Source organism: Crocodylus porosus, unplaced genomic scaffold (assembly GCF_001723895.1).
Source record: "Crocodylus porosus isolate Cpor-Errol unplaced genomic scaffold, CroPor_comp1, whole genome shotgun sequence".
In the NCBI taxonomy this organism is placed as follows: Eukaryota; Metazoa; Chordata; order Crocodylia; family Crocodylidae; genus Crocodylus; species Crocodylus porosus.
The window spans coordinates 102,920,737-102,939,426 of record NW_017728918.1 but is presented as its reverse complement, the minus strand read 5'-3'; the positions used below and the strand labels follow the sequence as shown (position 1 = coordinate 102,939,426).

At 42.5% G+C, this 18,690-nt stretch overlaps 1 protein-coding gene across 1 annotated transcript in view; it reads left to right on the top strand.

The window, feature by feature from the left end:
* The window catches only part of LOC109312160 (protein SOGA1-like), a 67,896-nt gene that overhangs the window by 24,261 nt on the left and 24,945 nt on the right, over positions 1-18,690 (top strand). Inside the window, 3 exon segments of the mRNA XM_019538204.1 lie at positions 10,243-10,314; positions 11,007-12,182; positions 12,335-12,497. Of these exon segments, the coding sequence (XP_019393749.1) occupies positions 10,243-10,314; positions 11,007-12,182; positions 12,335-12,497 (1,411 nt within the window).

Below are 18,690 nucleotides of genomic sequence, written 5' to 3'. Positions count from 1 at the left end.
ATTCATAATATTATACTTTATTCAAAGTGTTATTCATAACATTTTATTCATCATATGAGTAACACACTAGTGTCCAGAGGCCCCAGTCTGGGTTGAGGCCGCCTTGTGGTCAGTGGTATGTAAGTATAGTTCAGATACCTCTTCTGGAGGAAGCAAAAGCTCAGTGGATCTATAACTATGAAGATTTTCTGCTCTAAATGTGAAAGTTGAATAAAGCAGCACCGGGTCTCCTCCATCTCTGGGGCTTTATTAATCCTACACAATGGGCTTGAAGTCACTCCACTTTATCCACAGAGAACCCTGTATGCTATATTTATGAGAAGTCAAGAGGATGAAATCAAGGGATGATTTCCGAACTTTCTGCACATGGTTGCTTCTCAAGGCTTTTTCATCCTCTTGAATGTACCCTGCATTCTGATCTGCTTTTTTCCACAAGATGTTCCATGGTAGCTGTCCAAGGTACATCCCTCTGCGTATAAGGACCTTGCTTTCAGGTCCTACCTTCATTCTTCATTCAGATCCTATCTTCATTCATTCTACTTTCATATCACAATAATATGCAGACTCCTGATGTGCATGTTTTGCTGTACTAACATCTATGCAGTCAAATAAAAGAGTCTTACCCCTGCCTGTGTGTGGTAATAACATTTAATATAAAATCCATGTAGATAAAGCAGAGTGCACAGAAGAGGAAGCTAGGCTTTGAAAACTATACACCATATTGCTTTCTTATTAGGAAGGTGTGTATATGTCTTAAGTTTTGAACAATATCTTTCTATTTTTTCCCTCTGCTTAACTTTTCTGCAGTCCATTTGGTTAAATTACTGTAACCACCCAGTGCTTTGTGTATGTGCTGTATTACTAAGGCATGGGATTTAGATTAGCTATTCTACTTCTCATTTCTGTTGAGGCATTTTGCTTATAGTCTGCTTTTTGCTTTACTATAAGAAAAGTGAAGACCCCTGTATTTGGGCAATGAATGTCATTGTTGTTGTTTAGTTTGTATTCAAATAGCACCTGCTGAGATAGACTGAGTTGCTAATCAGGACCCATTGTGTATGGCACTGTAACAATCCGTAACAGAAATATGTAACCTTACAACCTACATATAAGACAAGTGAGAACACGTAGAGACCCCAGGCAGGCTGGGGAATACTATGAAACACATGTAATGCTGGCCACCACATTGCAAAAGACCCTGGAATGACGGGATCCCTGTGCTCTTGAGATTTACCCTTGCACCTTAGGATTTCAGGACTGTGCTGTTGGTGACCTTGATATCTGCAAACTTATTCTGGCTGAACTTAGTATGGCTAGATTTAGTTTTCTTTGGATCAGTAATCAGTTGAAGGATATGGTGCTAAGTGAGTGAGGTGTCTCTCCTTTTATGGAAGGAACACAGTACTTTCACCACATTGCTAACCTGCTGGTTCAGACTGCATAACAGGAAACAGGAATTAGAATTTGGTCTGTGTGGCCATCTCATGCAGAGAACTTTGGAAAGCTGACTTTTATGGGTTGATTCAATTTATACTGAACTTCCAATGTACATACATCCCTTATAGCTTGTGCCAGCACTGCATGGCTTCACCCAAGTCACATCATTTGAAGGTGGGTAGGCTTTCCAGTGGCTCTTGAGGTACCTGTGATGCAATGCAGTGTGGGTCTTGGAAATGGCTTGTTATAGGAGGCTAATGGCATGATGAGGGAGTGTGGGGACTCAGGATCATCTTCCCACAATGTCATTTCCTCTGTCTTGCTGTCTCTTTTGATAATTTCTACAGTGTTTTTTGAAAGCCTCAGATCCCTCACATTTTTTGTCCCCACCATCAGCATGAATACTGCAAAGGCATTTATTATGATTAAGTCTATTCTGCTGGCAGGCCTCACAAATCATTTGCATTTGCACCATTAGGTGTTTGGATGCTGTAGAAATGTGGATATAGCAAGGAGACAAGAGATGAATGAATGGAAGCTGCAGCAAACTGCCAGCAGTAGTGGGCCTATAGAGGCACACAAAGTATCTATGAATGTTTAAGCACTCAGAAAGAAAGTTGTTACTTAATAATTATGTTTTTATTTGGGTAATAAAAACTGTGATTCTGTGTTGCACTTCAGTGAGAAGATCAAACAATCAGGAGGGAAGAGGCAAAGAAAGTACAAGGTGTTTTAAAGTACAGTGCCTGTGTAGGCTTGCATCAAGGTTGATGCACATGAATTTGCAGTTTTCTTTTTCTTCTTCTGTTTCTCAGTTGGTCAGTCACCGGTAGTATTGAATGAACTTAGAGCACGGTAATGTGTGGCTTTTTGGAGGTGATGGTTATGCAAAGGTGAAAGTCGGTTGAAGAGATGCGGTGTGCTGGACTCAACAGTCACTTATCTTGTGCAACATTTCCATCTGCTGCTCCACTAACTTCATAATCCCATGCACCTGTTTGTGCACATTCCTCCCTTCCAGCCTGTCTTTAAACTTTTTGCTTTCTACTTTTGGTCTCCAGCTGCCCTCTCATTCCATTATGTCTTGGCTGTGTCTTTGCATTTCAGTAGCTCCATGAATACATCCTCTCTGAAGCATCTGTTGTACTTCCTTATCAGGATCAGCCTCGTCCCTTATGTCAGAGGGGCACCTTTTGAGGACATGCCAGTCAAAGATGCTGATAAAAAAGATACAGAGCTTATAAGATTTAAAGTGATAGCACAAAGGAAAAGGTATGTATAAAAATTCCTTTGTGCTATAAAGTTGTAATGATAAAAGTTGTTGGGATGGACTGCTTGCAGGGTTGTTCACTATGTGGCAATTTAATGACTACTGAGGAAGTAGGTAATTTTACTGAGGCAATCAAATTACCCTGTAATTTCATCCTGGGCCAGGAGGAAGGCACATTAGGGAATCTCTGTAAGGACAGCACCATTACAGGCTGCTGTAGTTTTTCCTGATACCTCACTGCTGAGGTGGCTGAGCCCAAAGAAAGCAGTTGCTGAAGGTCGCCAAAGTAGTATGGGAGAATGTCCTATGGTGATGGAAGAAACAGGCAGTTATACCCAGGCATTTCAAAGGTAAGGGGTTTTTTAGTTGAGCACTTTCTTGGGATTGTCTCAGAGGGTCAAAAATTCACTTGTATGATTGTGAACAAAATTCTGGGTAAGGATGCCTGGGCTGCAGTCCAGCCATGGTGGGCAGAATCAGACTGGAAGCCTGGAGATTAAGGCATCACATTTATTTCCCTTGTTCTTCCTCTTTGTTTCAGCAAATTGCATGAGTGAAATATCTGGCCCTAGGAACCTTGTGGATAGGCCAATTCTATATGCCATCTTTTCCAGGAAAAACACCAGGCCAACTGTCTACTACTGTGGCAGGGCCACAAATCCTGCCTAGATAAACTGCACACACTGGCACTGTGATCTTCCTAAAACTACTGCTGCACCACTGCAAGGGCATAGGCAGCGACCACATTTACACATAACACTGACTGGACAGTCATTACTGCACAGTCATTGAGTACTTGTATAAGTACCAGAGTAATTGGTACTTATACAGGTTATTGGTACTAACTCTTGTATAAGTACCAGAGTTACTATGCAGTAAAAGCTGAATAGCCTTTTTGTGATGCTGACTGCACAGTAGTTCCTTACTACTGCAAAGTACTGTCACAGCATTACTGCACATCCAGCATCTCATGTAGACATGACCACTATGTAGCCAAGGGCTCGAATCTCTAAACCTTTATGGTTAACCATCCTGCAGACCTCCACTAAATTAACTGGGACTGGCTGCCCCAGCATTTTTGTTGTTTTGTGCACACAGGAAGTTGAATCATTTTCAAAACAGCTAGAGCAGAATACTGGGGAAAGAAGACCAGGCACTTGGAGTGGGGGAAAAAGCAGCGCTTACCTAAGCTGCCCTCTCCTCCTTTGCTGCTGTCTATCCACTCGGAGGGGCTCTGGCTGTGATTGTCCTGTGTTTGGAATAGTAGCTGCCTGTCCAGGGAGAAGTTAGTTTGTTTTAGTGCCTCTAGCCTTCTTATCTAAGGGTTATCCTTCTCCTTGCTGTAGGATTCAGATATTCCCTCCTTGTGGTTTGCATCCAGAATGGCAGCTTGGTCTCTACTAAGAACTGCATGAGGTGCCTTTCAGAAGGGGCAGATCATGGAAGCAAGTCCAAATCAAGATCACCCTCTGGTGGATCCTTTGCACCTCTCTTACCCCATTCCTAACCAATGACTTGTGTATCTTCTGCTTTTGCCTCATATATCTTAGTTATATACCATGGTTCCTTTGATTTCCACAGATCTGGGATTGCACAACACCCTTTTCTCACAGTCTGAGGAGGTTCTACACTTCTTCCTTACTCCAGATAGGAGCAGGAAATTTCCATGCACATTTCTGTTTGTGGGAAGCTGTACCATTTTGCTGGCATGGTTGGCAGGAAAAGTGGATTTTCTAAAACAAAGAGAGGTGGAACTTTTTTGGTGGATGAAAAGACATATCATTTTGAATAACTAATCCCACATTAGATTGTTAATTACTAGCGGGAGAGTTTCCTAAAATTGTCAGTGTAAACATAGTCTAGGAGACCATCTTTCTTAATCTTTTCCTGTTTCATTAGGTACTCAAGTACAATTGCACTTTAAATAAGTAAAAGAAATCTTAAGAGGCATACTAAAAAAACCTCAGCTGGGCAATGCCTTTAGCATATTGTTGATCCATTTTCAATAATAATAATATCTGCTTTTTCATGAACAGATGGTTAATTTGCTATAAGACTACCCAGAAATACTGAATATATTTTTCAAGTTACAGAGAAAAAGATACTTTGATACACAAACTTCACCTCACTACTGTGCTGTTCTAAGCTTAGCTCTGGAATGTGGGGTCAGATTTTGAGCATAGCGGAGGAATGGTGAAGGATCTTGTTGGCTTGTTCTGCATTACATCTTGTAGTAACATAAATGCAGCAGAAAATTGGGCAGCTAGAAGCTGTGCCTGCATTGCTGCTGCTTCTCCTCATCACCCTATGGATGCAGCTTCCAGGGAGTAGGGAACTGAGCCAGGACCAGTCTGCTTCCACCTGTGCTGTGCTGCTGCCGGGAAGGAGGGGTTGGCAAGAAGTGGCAGTAGTGCAAATGCAGCTTTCAGTCACCTGGCTCCACCTGCTAGAAGCTGTGCTTGTGCTGCAGCCAGGGAGTAAGGGTTGGGGAGAAGCGGTGGCAGCAACATGGTTACAGTGCTCAGTTGACCAGCTCCAGTGGAGTTCTCCCACTACTGGAAGCGGTGCAATAGTGGTGCTTGGAAAAGTAGCATCGGCACTGACGTGGCTTTCAGCTGCTTGTTCCCAGCACATGTTCAAGCAACCCCCCTCACTACATATGGGCTGCGAATGTGGCCTGTGGGGCAATCGTATTTGACCCATGGGAATCCCCATAGGTCTGGTTATTTGGCAGTGGGGGACTGGTGGCCATTTATATGGCCACCATCCCCACATCAAATTCCCCAATCCCCATTCCCCACATGGATACTCAGAGACTAGCAATGTCCCCTTTACTAGGGGAGGCAGGCCATGCCCCCCCATTTCTGAATTTGGGTCATGCCTTTCCCCCTTCCCTCCCCAGGGCTAGACAACACATCCCTTCTGGCAGGACCAGGCCATGCCCCCTTCCTTCCTGCTGGGGCTGGGCCATGCCACTTTCCCCTGTTGCCAGGGCTGGGCCATGCCCCCTTTCCTCTCCATAGGCTGGGTGGAGCTCCTTTCCTCTGCGGGGTTGCATTGGTGCTAGCCTGTCCCCTCTTGTCACAACCTCTGTGTGGCCAGATGGTGCCTGCTCTGCCTGCACTGAATTGGGAGCACTGGCTGAATCTGGCCCATTGACAGACTTGTCACTGGCAACCCATTTCACTGGGCAGAAGTTTGGACACCAGTGGGTTAGGCAATTGATTTATATAGTATGGCTTAGTTAGATATGACCCAGCCTCAGGCAGGTGGTTGGACTAGATGAGCTCTGAATTTCCCTTCCAGCCCTACCTTTCTCCGATTCTAGGATTCTATGATTCTAAGTATATCTACAGAGTACCTGCACACAACGTTACATGTGCCTAGTAGACATCATAATCTGAAAGTCATGCCACAAAAATCTCTGTGTAATTTGTCTTGCTCTTATATTAATTCTCCCTCCTTCAATTTTTCCCTTCTCTTTTTGTTCTTACTAAGTCTGAGTGAGTCTCTTCTTTGACCTCACACTCTCTTTCATCTTCTGTACACTATTTTATGACTCTTTTGCCATGCTGAATGTATCTCCAATATATGCCTCTTTTTCTCTCCTTCCCCTTGAGTTTAAGATTATCAGAAGAAGGAGGAAGGTTCAGTTTGTCCATTTTTATACCATCCCTAATTATTTTGTTACAAATTCAGTTTCTATGAATTTTAGTATGTATTAGCTGTAGGTGATTTAATATACCGAAAATATGATAAATTATTTTTTATGGAATTTAAGGAGCCTGGAAATAAAAGGATAGCGTGTGTACGTAACAGAAAAGCTTATGTCCAAATTCCAGCTGGGCACAATCATCTTATTTTAATATCCTTTGTTGCATTTTTCATGATTTTCACCTATAACTTCATGTTACTGATGCAGTTAAACAGCTGCTTAATTCATTAGAGGTTGGTGTGTGCCCTGGGTATAGTTTATTGTAAGTAGAACAGAATAAATGTAACATATAAACACAAATGTTTTTTATTTAAATGTTTGTATCCTGACTCTAAAAATGAGATTAGCATTTGCAGAAAAAAAAAGACCGAAGAAAAAAAAATAGTTTCTTCACAGTCCTCAAAATATGTATGTTCATTATCTGATTTATTTATTTTTGTAATGAGAAACTGTCATACAGTTTTCATCTTTAATTTTTAAAGAACTGCAGGGCATACTGAAGAAGTCAGAGCTGAAAAGTTCCTTATGTCTGAAGAGGTTCTGAGTTCTGTGATGGGCAAGGGGGAAATGTGGGTAATTAAGCACCCACTTTGTGGGTGGATCTACACGAGACACTATGGCGCATTGGCAATTAATTACTGTGCCGTAACTCGTTGGTACCGTGCAGTAGTGTTCCTGGGCACTAACCGTGCAGCGCTGCTCCTGTGCAATAGTAACAAGCTACTGCGCAGTAGCTCATTGCTATTGCATAGTTGCATCAGGAAAAAACCATATTGCAATAGTACTGTGCAGTAATGCCGGTTAACTGCACAACCATTTCATACTTGCATTTAATACGTGCATAAGTGAGTACTAAATGATTGTGCAGTAGCAACTGCACAGTCCACCACTGTTTTAAGAAAGTTTCCAGTGCCTTTCCTGTAGTAAAAGTAGGAAGCTGACCCTCTCAAGATTCAGCTCCTTATTCATCTTTGAGTTTGGACTCCTGCCTTAGGAAGACTTACTTTCTCATTGTATAAAAAGCCACTGCCAAACTTATTATCTTGGTGAGATGTTGGCTCTGCATCTTGTATTAATGGATCATCAATACAGAAAAAAAAAATTTAAACCACCAACCTCTTACATTTTCAAAAAATAATGTATTTATTTTATTACTTTAAACCTCTGTTTCTCTGGATTCATCGGGTTCCTGGAATTCATAAGTACCCAGTTAGGAAGCTAATATGTTTTAATTGCTCTATTATACTGCTGTGTCTTCAGCATTCACATTCAGTCACCATTCACTGTTTCTTCAAGAGCTGGTTCCAAACTGTAACTCTGTGTTTTGGTACACCCTCTCCTAATTCTCCACCTCATGGCCCAAGTTGAAATCTGTATTGGGCTCAAACTAGAATTCTGAATCTAAATTATTGTGGGTCCACTGATAGTAGCTTCTGGGTTTTATGTTATCAACTTTAGTTTAGCACTGTTTTCATTTGCTATGAGAACTACCCTCAATGCACAGGGCTATTGTGTATGGTAGACTTACCAGTTGTGTTCTGAACCTTGAGGTTCATGGTCTACAAACTTCAATCTTTTAGTGAACAAAACTGGCTTTGGTTTTGGACACTGTTGTTTTCTCCTCTTGCTGGAGAAGGACCGTCTAAATACCTTGGCTGCCTGTGGGACAGAACTTCACTGTGCAAGAGAAGGACACCCCGTCTAAAAAAGATTAAGACTGTTGATAGTTCTGTCCTATGTTAGAGATTGTGCAGAGTTGGGGCATATTAAAATTTGTTGTAGAGCTACATAGGAGACAAGGAATGCTTCAGGAGGAGCATTCTGAATCAATACATTCTCAGTATTTTCCTTCCTGGCCAGACCCATTTAGTTGTCAGGCTAAATTGGTGCTTGGCAGAAGCAGAGGATGTGAGTTGTCATTGTTTTCCACTACTGCTACCTCTAATAATGGATTCTCCCTCACTAGTAGCCAGGAATCCCAGTATATGCTGGAGGAATCTTTGTGGATATACTAAGTGATGCTGAAGCTGCACTAAAAGTATGAGCTTTGTATTAAGCTAAGAAACAAAGGGCCAGATTTATATTCTTCCAGTAAACCTAAATGGGCTGTAGGTGGATTTTAGACACACAGTTCACAAAAAGTAATCCAAATTGGCTTGACTCCAGTGGTTGAAGAACTTCTTAGGCACCTTAAAATCAAAAGTGCCTCAATTTTTGCACTGAAATGCTCCCTAGCATGCTCAGAAATGATGCAGTGCAAGAAGTAGTGAGCTGCCTGAATTCGATGAAGATTCAGGTCAGAGCAGGGGGGTGCCTCAAGTTTGCTAAAGACTCCAATCCCTTAGGCTCCTACAAAGGGATGCCTGTCATAGTGATGGTGGTGCCCAGTGGTGTAACTTAGGGCAGCTGTCCCAGCCCAACTTGGGGGAGAGGAGCAGGTGCAAAAAAAATTGACTGCTGCTATAGCCACATAATCACAGTGGCAGTATAGCAGCAACCAGGAGTTGCCACCGCCTGCATGTGGCAGCTGCCCTGGGCACCTGGCTGTGTTGTTATGCTTCTGGTTGTGCCCACCTTTTGCACAATAGTATAGCAGCTAGAGCACTCCCTCAAGAAGTGAGAGACCCAGATTCACTATCCCCCTTTACCTGAGAGGATGTCTTAGCTTACACTTAAGTGGCCCAGCAGGTAGTTCTAGAAGCCAAAGTTTTCCAGGTTGTATCTGCTTTCTAAGCACATCTCCTGCTCTAGAGGAGTGGGTATAGAGAACATAGCTTAGAAGCTGTTAATATTCTGTCTGTTCCATCCAAGGGTTCACCAGGCACAGAAAATCCCTGCGTGTAGAGTAGTTCAAAGCAAATAGAGCACAAAGCAGGATCTGACCCATTTTTCATTATTCTATAGTCAGTGTTATCTACTCAGACACCAGGAATGACTGTGGTGACCTATCCTTCTTGGTGCATAGCAAACAGTCCAAGCAAACCAGTTGCAAACAACCCAGCAGGTTAAAATTAGTCAATCAAATGATTTAGTCAGTGCTTATGAATATATGATACACCCACATATATTAGGACTGGCTTGCACATTTGAACAAAAAAAAAGGGTTAAACCCCTGAGAGAACTTATTTCCATCAAATTATTCCACCAGCTCTAGTTTTAACATTTATTTTTATTTTTTTCCTTACTGAAAAGGAACCAGTTACTGGGAATTGCCGGTTTCTTATTCCGTCTTTGGTTTTAGTCACTTAAGTTAGTCTATTCTACCACCCTGGGGTGTCATTGAGGGTCATACAAATGTTCTTGTGCAAACTTGAAGCCAATATGTTTGGGTACCAACACTGGTGTAGTTACACAAACCCAACTATGACTATGTGTAAGGACAGTGTCATTGCAGCTATGTTGCTGTACAACCGTGTAAACCAAAATAAGCTAACTCCAATATGTGTATGCAAGCTACAGTCGTACTTCTGGATTGCAGTCTAAACTCTGAATGAAATCCTGACACCACTGAGGGTAATGGCAAAGCTTTCATTGACTTCAGTGATACCAGATAGTGCCATCTGCCTCATTTATCCCCATTTGAAAAATGAGGTAATGGTGCTTACTTTTAGGACTGTTGTAAGGATTCTGTATTTGCTGTTTGTGAAATGTTCTTATATGCAAAATGCAGTCAACTATAGTAGCTATATTATTTTGCCTTGCATGGAATTTCTGGTATGTCTTCAGCTCAATTTCTATGCAAAGTGCTGTTTTAAAAAATGAGGCTGAGTTAGATACATCTGAAGTGACACTTTCAGTGTAATTCTTCTTTTTTTTATAGCAGTCATTGAAAAGAAGAGGGAGCAAAGACTTGCAGAAATCAGAAAAAAAGGCACAACAGACACCCACAGAGGTATGGTGAATAATACCTCAACTTATGCCTTCCTTGAATCTAAGTCAATTAAGATGAGTTGAGTACCTGGCCCTATAGTGTTTGTGGTATTGTATTTTATTATATCATGTTGCTGAAAGGTGTATGGGAAACTTGAGCCCAAATCTGCAGTTTTAACATTAATTCAGTCCTATAGTGAGAGCCATACAAATTGGGCCTGTCCATGGCACCTCATGGTCTCAGAGGTCCAGGTTGTAGAATCAGGGTGAAAAACAAAACTCCCATTAAGTAAATGAGCATTTTACCTAGTTCAGGACTTCTGTGTGCTGCTTTGAGAGTTCTGGGGTTGCAAGTAGCTTTAATTTTATTTATTCAGCTTTTGGATATGGAATTTTAAAATGTATAATCTCACTCTTCAATTTCCTCCCCTTATTTTTTCTAAAAAATCTCATTCTTTCATACCAGACCTCCACACATATTTAGGGACATTCATATCAAAGAAAGTAGATATATGTTTTAAATATAATCTCACTCCTTGGGAGTAGAACAGTAATAACTATTGTAATATTTTAGCATTTGAAATTTTGATCACTTTTATTGTTAAACTTAAAAATTTTATTTGACTTCTTAATGTAAAAGTCATTTGTGATGTCAGATTATTATTTCTTTACTTACATCAAGTGAGTGCTAAATCGCTCATTTCTTTTTATAAGGAGGACAATGAAGATCTGAAATGCCAGTTGCAGTTTGTCAAAGAAGAAGCTGCCTTGATGCGGAAAAAAATGGCTAAAATTGATAAGGAGAAAGACAGATTTGAACATGAACTGCAAAAATATAGATCATTTTATGGGGATCTAGACAGCCCCTTACCAAAAGGAGAAGCAGGTGGACCCCCAACCACCAGAGAAGCAGAACTCAAACTTCGATTGAGACTAGTAGAGGAAGAAGCCAACATCCTTGGAAGAAAAATAGTGGAACTAGAAGTAGAAAACAGAGGACTGAAAGCAGAGCTTGATGATTTAAGGGGAGATGATTTCTCAGGGACAGCAAACCCACTCCTCGGGGAGCAGAGTGAATCCCTCTCAGAGTTACGGCAGCATTTGCAGCTAGTTGAAGATGAAACAGAATTGCTGCGGAGAAACGTGGCTGACCTGGAGGAGCAGAATAAACGCATCACAGCTGAGCTAAACAAATACAAGTATAAGTCTGGTGCCCATGAGAGCTCAAGGCATCATGATAATGCCAAGACAGAAGCACTGCAGGAAGAGCTAAAAGCTGCCCGGATGCAAATCAATGAGCTTAGTGGCAAAGTCATGCAACTTCAGTATGAGAACAGGGTATTAATGTCCAACATGCAACGCTATGATCTGGCCTCTCACCTTGGGATCCGAGGCAGCCCCAGAGACAGCGATGCTGAAAGTGATGCAGGAAAAAAAGAAAGCGATGATGATTCCCGCCCTCCTCACCGAAAGAGGGAAGGGCCCATTGGGGGAGAAAGTGACTCTGAAGAGGTACGCAACATCCGATGCCTGACTCCCACAAGATCTTTTTATCCAACCGCAACAGGGTGGCAGAAAAACTTCACTGATCGGCAGCAGATGAAGGACATCCGCTCAGAAGCTGAGCGACTAGGAAAGACAATAGACCGCCTGATTTCTGACACAAGTACCATTATAACAGAGGCAAGAATTTATGTGGCCAATGGAGATCTGTTCGGACTGATGGATGAAGAAGATGATGGCAGCAGAATACGGGAGCATGAGCTTCTTTATCGGATCAACGCACAGATGAAGGCATTTAGGAAAGAACTCCAGACTTTCATCGACAGACTAGAAGTTCCAAAGTCATCAGATGACCGAAATTCAGACGAACCTTTGTCAGTGAGTCAGGTAGACTTTTACTTATTATGGCCTACAGGTAAAAAGGGACTGCCAAACAATTTCAACCAAAAATTTCACCTATGGCACCTTAAACTTACGATAGTATCATGGGCAGAGTCTTTGGTTTCTAAATATCTGTGGTTTAATTTTAAATCCCCGAGTCCACCACAAGGGACCTCACTGCAAATGGAGTCATTTGGGTTACTCATGTGAGTAATGGCTATTTATGTGATTGTAAGATTGGTTTTACATATAAAAATATAACTGAAGATACTATTGCTGTAGAAGGGCATGTTTACATATGCAATTATTGTGACTCAGTAAACTCCTGAATTTATTGCTCTCAAGATTATTGGTCCTGGGCGCACCATTTGAATGTCCACCTGGGAGCAATAAATTCCAGGGCAATAAACTCTGGAGTTTACTGACATTTGAATGCATGCCCAGAAGTACAACACACTGAGCTGGGGCGGAGCAACCCCAGGTGGCAGGGAGCCCAAGGGGTCAGCCTGCCAGCTCAGAGATGCTCTCTCCTGGCTCAACGTGCTGTGGAGGGGCTGGCGGGGGCATGAAGGTACTTCAGTGTAGCTAGCAGGCAGCCCCCTCCAGCTAGCCTGCTAGCTAGCAGGCAGCCTCTGCATTGAAGCACGCTCATGCCCCAGCCACCCAGGGCAGCATCTACACATGCGCTGTGGTGGAGCTTTTTAGGAAATTAGTTTATTCCTGCCTAAGAAGGTTGTACATATAGATGCCAAGATGTTTACTAAGCAGTTAATTAGTCAACCGTGCAGTAAAGATGCACGCAGAAACAGCAAATTTGTCTCCTTTGGCATTTGTTTTTTGGCTTGTACAAGCACTTGCCAGAGTTGGACCATCATCACTAGTAAGGACATGGAACAAATATTCTTTGGTGTTAGAGGGCAGTATTTAAGAATAGTGTCGTTGGTCTAATAAAAGATATCACATCTACCTAAAGAACTTTGCCTACTGATGGTAAGAAAAACAACCATTTTAGTATCAGCTCGTACTGGAAAACCAGAAGAAACCATCAAGAAAAGAAGCAAATGGAGACATTACCAGAGGAGAAAACAGTTTATTGCCACAATTATAGGAGTGTATATCAAACACCAGGGATTAATTAACATGAAAAATTACTTTCCAGATGCACAGAAGGGTACTGTAGGAGATGGAACAGAGATGTTTTGATAATAGCTCAGCATGTTAGTTCATCAAGTGTAATTTGCTGCATCTATTAATGGCCAATTCCTACTCAACAGTAGAAGAAGAACAAAACCAGTGCAACCAAAATCCTGCATATTACATACAGGATGCATCTACACATACAAAAGCTGTGGGTTAGGTTTACTTTAGAGCAAATCTTATCCCACATCCTCGCATGTGTAGACACCTGCCTGTGGTGGGCTTGCATTGCAGTAATTGACTCTAGAGTAAACCCACCCCAGGTGGGCATCTACACATGTGGGGATGCGAAAGCAGATTTGCTGCTCCTGGCAGCAGTTTGTTCCTGCCCTCTCTGGCCCTGTACCAGTCCCTGAAGCAGCCAGAGGGAGCTCTAGGCTCCTCTTGGGTGCTAGCCCAGAGGCTGGCAGGGAACACAGGGCCAGGAGACTGCTATCTCCTGGCAGGGGTTGGGAGATTGCTCCCGGTACTTGGGAGCTGCCTGCTGCCAGGTGCCAGGTGGGGACAATGTCCTTCTGCCCCAGCAGCAGGGACCCCCTGATTGGAGTCAGGAGGCTTGGAAAGAGCTGTAGAGGGGTCCACTGCTAGCTGCCTTACTGGCAGATCAGGGCAGGGGGCTGGGATCTACCTCCACAGCTCTTCCCAGGCTCCATACCTCAATCACCCAGTCAGGACACAGGGCTGGGACCTGTCCCTGACCAAGATAGTTCCTGGCCAGCCCCGGGCTGCATGGGCAGTCCCTGACTAGCCCTGGGCTGCACATGTAGACTTTCCCATGCAGCCTGGGGCTGACCAGGAACTGTTCTGGTCAGGAGCAGGTCCTAGCCAGGCTGGGAGATTGTTCCCAGCCCTCACTCCATGATTGCAGTTGCAGAGTGGGGGCTGGGATCTCCCTGCTTCTGGGGCAGGAGGACATTGTCCCCACCCTGGCTCCAGTGGTGGAGCCTGCCCTGGTAGTAGGCAGTTCCTGGAGGCAGGGAGAAATCTCCCACCCCCTGTTGCCTGGCTGACCAGGAGCATATTTGTTCCCAGTCAGCCATCTATATGTGCCGTATTGCACAGTAACTAATTGCAAGTAAATTTGCTACTTGTATTTAGAGGTAGCGAATTTACTCATGATCAGAGCAAATTACTGTGCTGTAAGAGTCTGAACGTGTAGATGGTGATGCTTACTGCACAGTAATCTGCTCTAATCACGAGTAAAGCATCTCATGTAGACACGCTCACAGTATTGTTCCATACAGAAACTGGGGAGGAAATTCCTTGGTGATCCTCATGATTATCATCTTATGGCTTGATGAATAAAATCTACTACTTTTATCTTAGCATGCATGCATCTTATCATACAAATGTTATTATTACTAATAGCATTGTCCGGATTTTCTAGTAAGTCTCTTATTATGTTTTGGCAACTTTATGCAGTCTTATTAGTTGTACCATCAAAACTATTGCTATGGAAAGCTGAAAGTATTTTTTTCTTATTTGTATACTGACTAATTAGGTTTCTATTTCTTTATATGAGAAAGTCACAGGCACAGTGGACACATCTACATATATGCCTTAATGCGCAGTAATCGGCACTGCTGCACAGTAGTGCCCGTGCACACTTTTTTGATGCTAATGCACAGTAAACTAATTCCACTGCGCATTATTGCATTAGCACTATCTGCCACACTAAAACACAGTAGAATTAGTCTACTGCACTTGTTGCATATCGTGTAGATACAGCCAGTGGGCACATCTAGACAAGCACAGTTGTGTGGTATGTGGTGCTGCAAAAGCGTGCTGCCTGAGCATGTACTGCTCCATTTGCACAGTCTGGTGTTCTCCATACTGCAAGAGTGTGCTGCCTGAGCATGTACTGCTCCATTTTTTTTCCTTTGTGTTTCTTTTGATCCCTGGATATCCACAGAAAAATAACCTAAAAGAGCGCAGAAAAATAACCCAAAAGAGCACATGCTTGGGCAGCATGCACTGCTGAAAAGTGGAGCTGGGCTGCTTGGAGCTGCACCGTGGCTACTGGCTGGGCTCCACCTGGCAGGATTGCCATGGCTGCAGCCCCAGAAGCCCCCAGGACCCCAGGTAAGACTGCTGGGGCTAGCCCAGTGCTGGCCCCTGCCTCTCCTACCCCACCTGGGGCAACTTGTTGTGCACCAAAGCACACATGGCACTGGCGTTCCCCGGAGACAAGTAGCAGTGAAACAAGGTGCACTGCTGCTACATGTCCCCAGGGAACTAAACATCCATGCAGATCTGGATGTGCCCAGTGAGTTTAAAGCTATAAGTGCACTGCATGAGATCAAAAGAAAAAAGCATAGCATGTTCATGGCCTGATCTAGCATTTGGTCTGTGTTCATAGAGTTCCCATCAACCTAAAGGATGACTGCTGCATAAAGCTTTTGAAGGACTAGTCTCATGCAGTATAAAATTACTGAGAATTTTCTCTGAAATAACAAATGCAGTTGTTTAGATTTAGTCATTTTGGGACTTACCTTTGCAAGTAGGTTGCATGTAGAAGGCAAATGGGGCATGGATGCAAAGTGCATTCACAGGATTAGGATCAGATTCACTGCTTACTCTGTTAAAACAGTGGACTTGCTGTTTCATAAATTAACTATTCTCTTTCTCTCTGTATTTACTTTCCCAGATGTTCCAGCCTATCATTTTACTTATTCTCATCCTTGTATTATTTTCATCCCTTTCTTACACAACAATATTTAAACTTGTCTTCCTCTTTACACTATTTTTTGTACTGTAAACCTTTCATCATTTACTATTCATTGTAGTATTATTTTCAGTTTGTTTATTTTGTTCACCCTCCAAGATAAGAGATATAGTTTCTGTAATAGGCACTGCTGTAAAAACACTGAAGACTACTTGTTTGCAGAAAAAACAAACCAAACCAAACCAAAAAAGCAAAACCAAACCAAAAAAAGCCACCCAACTGAATAAGAATTCTTCTCACCAAGATATTCCAGGTAAGTTAGTAGAAAGTAGATTTTTTTCTGTTTTTATATTTTGGAATAAAAATGTTATTGAGAAATTAAGCCAATTTATCTAATATTTATTAGATCTTATTGAAATAGAAGCAAAACAGAATTGCTGGGGTCACTTTACATTTTCCTCTAAAAAATTTGGTTCACAAACACAAATGAGCATCAAAGCTAAGTTTAATATGTATTCTGTGATCGTACTACACTGCTTTTGTGCAGGTTGTATAGTTTTGCAACTATATGACAGTGGACTTTCACAGCACTGTGTAGTACGTGTTTGATACCCAAATACTGCTAGGAACAGTGATTCTCAACCAAGGTGCTGTAGCCCCCCAGAGTGCCTTGAGACCCTTTCAAGGGTGCTATGTGATGCCACACAATGTTACTACTGTTAGGTGTGCAGACGTGATTCACAAGATAAATCCAGAGTTTTCAAATAGGAATCTATAATATTAAAACATTCTGACCTGTTGTGGTCTCTCTGAGTTTTTTGCAACCGAAGAATTGCTCTATTATTTTTCTGTAGTTGAAAAAAGAGTGAAAACTAAGAACTGGCATTTTGCAAAGGGTACTTTGAATCTATCGAGGGATGCCTTGGGTCTAAAAAAATTGAGAATCACTGTCCATGTCTACATGAAATCCTGACTGCAAGGTCGTTACTGCGCAGTCGTTTTGTACTTGTTTATAGAAGTACAAAATGACTGCTCAGTAACCCCAGTTACTGCTCTGTAGCACCAATGAACAACTTTTTTGTGACACTACTGCACAGTAGTCTTGTGTCTCAGTTGTCGCCACATGACACTACTGCGCAGTAGTAACAGGCTACTGCACAGTCAGGGTCTCATGTAGATACAGCCACTGAGTAGGAATTTTGCATTTAATCTATCACACTTGTATGGGTGTCACCTGAGAAAAGAGAAACACTTGCAGCACCCATTAAAACTTCTCAGGGGAGTGGGTGCCCAGCCTTTTTCAGGATCAGCCTTTTTATGTGATATTTGTACCCTGTTACTCTGGTGGTGTTGTGGAGCCATGGGGTGAGTTAAAATTAAGGTGATGTAAAATAATACAATTTTTTTAAAAACTTGTCTAAATCAATAGTGGGTCTGTGGAAGGTTCCTCTGTCCTATTCCATTGATTCTCTAGTGAATGCCCATCAGCCTTATCCTGTTGTGCCTTTTCTCTCGGTCATTGACCCTTGCCCTTTGCCACTTACCTTTTCTGCAAGCTTGCTGCTGGCTCACTTCACTGTAGCTTGACTTTTCAATATGACATACTTGCTCAGTTCTAGGCTTATGGATAAAATCAGCATCTGGTGGCCAGTGGAACTGAGTCACAAATGGAGGACATACCAAAGTATGAAAGAACTTTCCTGCAAGAGCCCTTCTCATATACATGTACAACAGTAACAAAGCAAAACAAAGCCCATTTCAATCAAAACTCCTAGCCTAATCTAATCTAGAAATGTTCTCTTAATAATGGAGATACTTTTTGCCATTACTTTTTAAGGATGTGGACACACTTAGATTATTTAAATACAATTCAAACCACAAGTTTCCAGACCTACAAGCCAATTTAGAGTCATTTAAACCTCCTAGACCATATAAACATATACCTGGATAATTTGGTATTATTTTGAGCCACTTCTCTGGGAACCAGTTCAGTGTTATGTGCAGACACCAAACTTCCCATGACCGGTGTCTGGTCAGTCCTCTGAGTATCTCACACTGCAATGCTCTTCAGAACCCTCCTTTGCCCCCCTAAAGCCCAATTCCCTGCAAGGCAACTGGTTGCTCTAGAAATAGTTGCTCAGGTGGTTGCCCTTGATTCTGGGCAACAATAACAGTTAATGGGCCAGTTCGTATTGACTAAGCGTGGATTGGACAGTCATTCTGTGGTATTAAATGCTCATTGTGCAGTGGCTCATTTTTTCTCGCTAGCAATTGATTGCTGTTACCATTAAAGATGCACCCGCTCACCTTCCCTCACAGTGTGTCTGTGGAGGTGAATCAAAATTAAGAGTCTTCCTAGGGAAAGTCATTTTAAAAGTGCAGCATGAGACAGGGCAGCTCCTGGAATACCCAATCAACCTGAAATGTAGAAGTAAGGGTCCAGAAGGCCCTACCCAGTCCAGCCAATTGGGGTCTTCCTTCTGTACAAAGGAAATCCTGGGGAAACCCCAAGCACTGGCCAGTGTGAGGCATGCTGGGGTGGGTACTCACTCCCACCCCCTGGTGGCAGTTTGACAGTACTGCAATGTCTGCAAGGTGACCATTCTACTTGAAACCCCTGGCAGTGTACATATGGCCATCTCTGAACTGTGA